The 5,870-nt window shown below is 33.3% G+C and overlaps 1 protein-coding gene across 1 annotated transcript in view; it reads right to left on the bottom strand.

Moving 5' to 3' along the window:
• Positions 1–472: 472 nt before the first annotated feature.
• LOC114922984 (ENTH domain-containing protein 1-like) overlaps positions 473–5,870 on the bottom strand; it is a 48,248-nt gene continuing 42,850 nt past the window's right edge. The window contains exons 7-8 of the mRNA XM_029285309.1: positions 5,091–5,293; positions 473–478 (exon numbers count right to left, since the gene is read on the bottom strand). Coding sequence (XP_029141142.1) covers positions 473–478; positions 5,091–5,293 — 209 coding nt within the window. The remainder of the gene's footprint in view (positions 479–5,090; positions 5,294–5,870) is intronic.

Below are 5,870 nucleotides of genomic sequence, written 5' to 3'. Positions count from 1 at the left end.
GTTGCGAGATCATGTGACAAGTTGGAACAATGTATAACTTTACATGTACTAATTCTTTTGGATTTTTATAGATTCCATATATCTAATGACAATGGAGATCTACCATTGTCATTAGATATGACAGATCCCTAGATTAGCAAGATGATCGTTGGGTGTGATACTTTGTTTTATGTTTTGTTTTGTCTTGATCTACATATGAACTCAGATTCTTTGAATTATAAATAATGAGTTATTTCTAATGGTATATTTTCACAGAAAAATCATTTTTCAATAAATTGTAGTAAACAAAATTATTTACACAAAATATGTACAATTACAAGTTAATTTTTTCCTTTAGTCATAGTTGCTTCTGATTGTTACCTTTCCCCCGGTTTTAAGATGGATTAGCCATGACAACAGAACTGAAATTGCAAAGATCTGAAATTCAGCAGAACCAGTCAGTTAAAACAGCAAGCTTTTGAAAAACAGTTCATTACGTCTGTGGAACAATGAAGAAATTACTGTCATTATATGTTCAATAAAACATTTCTGACAGCTCTCAGATCAGCTTATGGTTATCAGTTACAAAAACAAATTTTCTGCATTTATCATCATTGTGGGATCAGAATTTATCCTTTTTCATACTAAGCTTCTTTGGAAAAAGAATAACAACAAAGCAAAGACTAGCGGACATGACATCCACAGAAGGCAATGTTTAACCTGTCTTTTGCCAAATGGAGGGGGGAGTGGTTAGTTTTCAAAAATGTGTTCAATTGCTGGGGGAGGTTTTGTTGTCAGAAACAACAGCAAGCTATTACAAAACTATATCTGAACAGCTGGAGAATGGACAGCATAGCAGTATACAAGTCCCTAATTAATATCTATTCTGATAGAAATAGACAGCATGAGCCTTTGGAAACCTGTGAATGACCAGCTGTATTCATATATATTTTTGTCCAATAGAAAAAATAGATTTGTTTGTTTGTTTGTTTGTTTGTTTAAAACATGTATACACACACACACACACACACACACACACATTTTACATCAAACTCTGGGTGGCTCCCAAATTACTTTTAAATTGCATCCTTAAATATTTTCGTTTTCTTAGAGGGAAAATAATGTAACTGTCCCTTCAGCCTGTTTTGCTTCAGACATAGTATTCAAATAATTTATGAGAGTCTGAACTTGTTCCCATCTATAAAGGTGCAAAATTAAACCATTTTCAGTAAAAAATACTGTTTTCTATGGATTCTTCCACTTCCAAGATCACAGGCTCCCAGGAAACACCATTAAGGAGCCAGTTTCAAAGCTCAGTTATTTTGTATCCTTCTCTCAAGTCATACATGGTCATTGTTTGGCATGCATGCTTGAAAATATATACCATATATGTATTTAATAGCGTTTATTCTCATGGCATCAGGAAAAGCTCAATTTTGTCAGCATTTTGTTCTGCTTAGTTGAAAATAGATAACTGCACAGAAACACATTAGACATGAGGCAGTCAACAACTTCCCCTGATGATACTTCCATTTAGAAGTAAATAAACATTCATGCAAGCAGCTGACAAGGAACACTCAATTAATGATAAACATTCATCATATAGTTTATATTGCCTCTGAGAAGTTAATGAGACTACACATCATAAACATAGTTGGCAGAGTTGAATCAGAAAAGAAGTTGCCTTTAATTTATATTTGATTAAAAATATTTTAACCAAATATAAAATTATAATGTAAACTTTTCACATCCAAATATAGATCTGATTGTTACTCATTTGTAAATTTATAATAATTCCTAAAATATGATTGCAATCCCAACCAAGCAGACAGCTTACTTTGAACTCTGAAATGCTCTTATGTATAAAATGTATTTCAAGTTAAGAATGCAAAAGATATATTCCATTTTACAAAATTCATTTCTGTCCTTTAAGGGAAAAAGTGATATTTCAAAAATAATGTTTTAATGCTTTGTGTTCTGCAGATATATATAGAAATATAAACCAAGAATCAGAAGTTGATGCTAAAATCTCAATGAGGATAGAAAATTAACATGTTCTAATGCTGTTCTCATTAATAATATTGATAATATGATTGCCCTAAAATTAACTGTTAAATGTTTAGGGGGGGAAATAGAAAATTTGAAATTCCCAGCAAAATTTTAAAAGATGAAATTGCAAAGTTTTTATCCCCATTTGATTGGTAACACATACATATTCACACAAAATTTACTGCCATTAAGGTACAGTCCTATTGTGCTATGTCTGTGAAGGGAAGAGTGGTTGCTACAGGTAGTCCTTTCTCCTATAAATTCTGATCTATGTTTCTTTGGATTTTATTGTGAAATTAAGAAAAGAGTTGGACTGTATTACACAAAGAGGAAAAAAACTTCCTTCTTCTACCAGTCCAATAAATTTGGAGATAATTTTGTTAAATCAATTGATGCTTCACAGAGAGCACAAATAATTCTTAAGGGAGAATAACAAAATCTTGTGGGATTCAAAAAGGGATAAGACAAGGATGCTCTCTGCCTCCGCTCTTATTCTTTTTAGTTCTTCAGGTACTGAATAGATACATAAAATGAGAAAATTGTGGGAGTGAAGATTTAAAAAGGAACATATAATTTTAGGGCATTGATGACCTAGTGCAGGGGTAGGCAACCTTGGCTCTTTTATGACTTGTGGACTTCAATACTTAGAATTCCTGAACCAGCCATGCTGACTCAGGAATTCTGGGAGATGAAGTCCACAAGCAGTGGTGGGATTGAGCCAGTTCGCATCACTTTGGCAGAACCGGTAGCTAATTTTTTGTTGCTCAAGTCCAAAATGAACTTCCAGAAGCGGTATCCACACAGAGAACTGGTTGTTCACATATTTGAATCCCACCACTGTCCACAAGTCATAAAAGAGCCAAAGTTGCATAACCCTGATCCTAGTGGTAGGTTTGGAGTACCCATTAGAGGGAGTAGAAACATTCATGGGAAAATTAAAGGACATTGGTATGCTAGCAGGTTTTAAGATTAATAACCAGAAAATGAAGATATTAATAAAAAATATGAAAATAGAAAACCAAATAGAATTGATGGAGAAAACTGGCTTAAGATTGAAAAAAAAAGGAAAATCCTTGGATATTACTATGATAAATATGAATTGTATATCATTTCAAATAATTATGCTAAGACATGGAACAAAATTAATGGCATGTTAAAATAGAAGAAATTAAAATTGTCTCTATTGGGGAGAATTTCTATGATAAAAATCCATTTTTTTGCCTAGAATGATGTCTTTGCTTCAGACAGTACCTGTTTTGACAACTGATGTTCTGTTATAGCAAAGACAAAAAGTCATTGGCAAGGGAAAAATATCCACAAGTTAAATACAAATTGTTACACGATGCAAAGGAAAGAGGACTGGATTTACCAAACGTTCCATCACTTTTTGATCTCATAACATTTAAATTGTTACTGGAAAACAGCACATCTAGTGGTACTTCCTATTCTAAAGAGTCTTAAATCAATGTATCTAGCTAGCATTTTGAATATTGCCCTTTGGTAATTTCAAAACAATCAGGTAGTTTTCTTAGCCAGTTTTCTCATTATAAAAAGGTCATGCATGCACCTTCACATGACCATACATAAAAGTACTTTTGCACTTGTGATCCCTCCTCCTCCTTTGTTATTGTTGGAACCAAAAGCCTAGTGGGACATTCCAAAATACTTTTCAATTTCTTAAGGGAATGTCCCAGTAAGGTGAGAACAAATAAGATCACTTCCCTCTGAACTTTCAATTTCCTTTTCAGCTTTGCAGGATTATTGTTTCAATTTTATCCTTCATGAATTTAAATCACCATCAGTAAAATTCTATTCATATTCTATTCTATTCTTAATCAGTCTTACTTCTCCCAATGCTCTCTTCTTTCAAAAATCAGATATAAAACAGAGCCAGTTTCCAAAGAAGTTGTTTTCCCACTTCCTATTCAACTCGGTTACTCTAATTATGCATGATATTTATTGGGCTAGCAATAGATAGATCAACATCATGAGGATGCTGAAGAATAATTTGCTTTTATTTTATTTTCTTGGTGAGAGAATGGTTTGTAGACTGTATTTGCATATTTCCTCAAGACCTTTTCAAAGGATTTTCTTGGCAACATATATTCTCACCTTGCTGAGGTAGCAAAGGAAGTAATCTATAGGGGATGGAAAGTAAGTTGCATATATTGTTCCATTTGGGTCCAAACAAGATGTATTAATTGATTATTAATTCATTTGTAATTCATTAATTATATATCCATTTATATTGCCATTCATTTCATACAGTGACTCTGGGCAATAAATACAATTGAACATAACAATAAGGAATAAAATAAAAACAACATAATGAAAACAGAGAATTATATGAAGGCAATTGAATGGCCATATAAATATTTTAAATAAATAAATAGCTCATCAACAATAAGTCTCATAAACTTGACCAACCTCCATTTATGCGTAATGTATTAGGCTCCCTGACTGGGGCATAACATAAAAAGGTAGTGCTCAGGATATTAATGACTGCTCAGTCTAATTAATCCTAATTAGTCCTTTGAGAAACACTTAGAGAGATTCATGCAGAAAAATATGGATGTGTTGTGTTTAGACTACTTTAGAGATATATCCAGGGAGTTATTTTTTAAAAAATGAAAACAGATGCAAAAAAGTAAGATGTAAATCACAATTTATTTTCCACAGCAAATATATACAGTATATATATATATATACATATATACAAAGACATTTACTTTTGTGCAAGTAAACTCCAAAGTATGTCAAGTAAAACAGAATGTATAACTCATCTTATACTACCTCATTGTGAGCCAGTTTGAGTACTATATTTTTGTAGGATAATTTTTAGCAGTTTGGGGAGCTGCAAAAAATTGGTTCATATTTTGAACGGAAACTACCATATTTGCCAATTCACTACCTATCGTACGTAACTCCTGTGCCACACTGCAGAAGTCCCCTCTCAGTCCACAAACGGCATTTTTAATTTCTTCCAAAATGCTCATATTTTTTTCCTCAGCACTCAAAGGAAAAAGATTTGTGGCAGGAGGAAGATTTGTGGCTGGCGATACAGGGTTAGATCCAGCAAGTTCTTCCTCCACTAAATTGTTTGCCCAACTTTCACCAGAAGCATGATAAGTTCTGCTCCTAAAGCTATCATTTTTCTCAACAGAACATTTTGAATTATCAGGTAGTAGGCTTAAAATGCTAGCATTGTCATCTACATCAGACACTGGGCAAGGAGAAAAAGAATGTGCAATCCGTTCCTTGAGATCTTTAAAAAAAACAGAAGGTAATCCATGTGGTGAAGGCATGTAGGAGGGGCCATGGAGTGCAACAGAATAGGGCTGAGGGGTGTTGTTTGGTACTGCAGATTCTGGGGACGAGATGGAGAAAGTAGAAAAAGAAGAAGTTGTTCCAATGGAGCTGGCAGAATCTAAAAAATATACACACATATATATCGATACAAAAAAAGATCATTGTTTTCCAAAACTATGTATTCATACTCCTTTATGTTTTGTTAATTATAAATCTAAGCACCTTAATTTACAATATACTATATAAAATAAACAGAGTTAAGTTACCAATAAAGAAGGATATTTGTAGTTCAGAGTTGAAATGAGGGGTCCTTGGTGCTCTCTGAGCTTGGTTGATTTTATTTATTTTATAGGATTTATATGCCGCCCTTCTCCCCATGGGACTCAGGGCGGCTCACAGCATATTAAAACATCATACAAAAAATTTCCCCTACTAAAAACCAATTAAAACCCAAATATTGGTAGCTGTGGCTCTTTAAAATCGTTAAAAATTGTCCCTATTTAAAACTCACCCTAGGTCAGGCCCGCTTGTTG

Source organism: Protobothrops mucrosquamatus, unplaced genomic scaffold (assembly GCF_001527695.2).
Source record: "Protobothrops mucrosquamatus isolate PMUCROS unplaced genomic scaffold, P.Mucros_1.0 scaffold1493, whole genome shotgun sequence".
Lineage (NCBI taxonomy): Eukaryota > Metazoa > Chordata > Lepidosauria > Squamata > Viperidae > Protobothrops > Protobothrops mucrosquamatus.
This window is presented reverse-complemented; position numbering and strand designations above follow the sequence as displayed.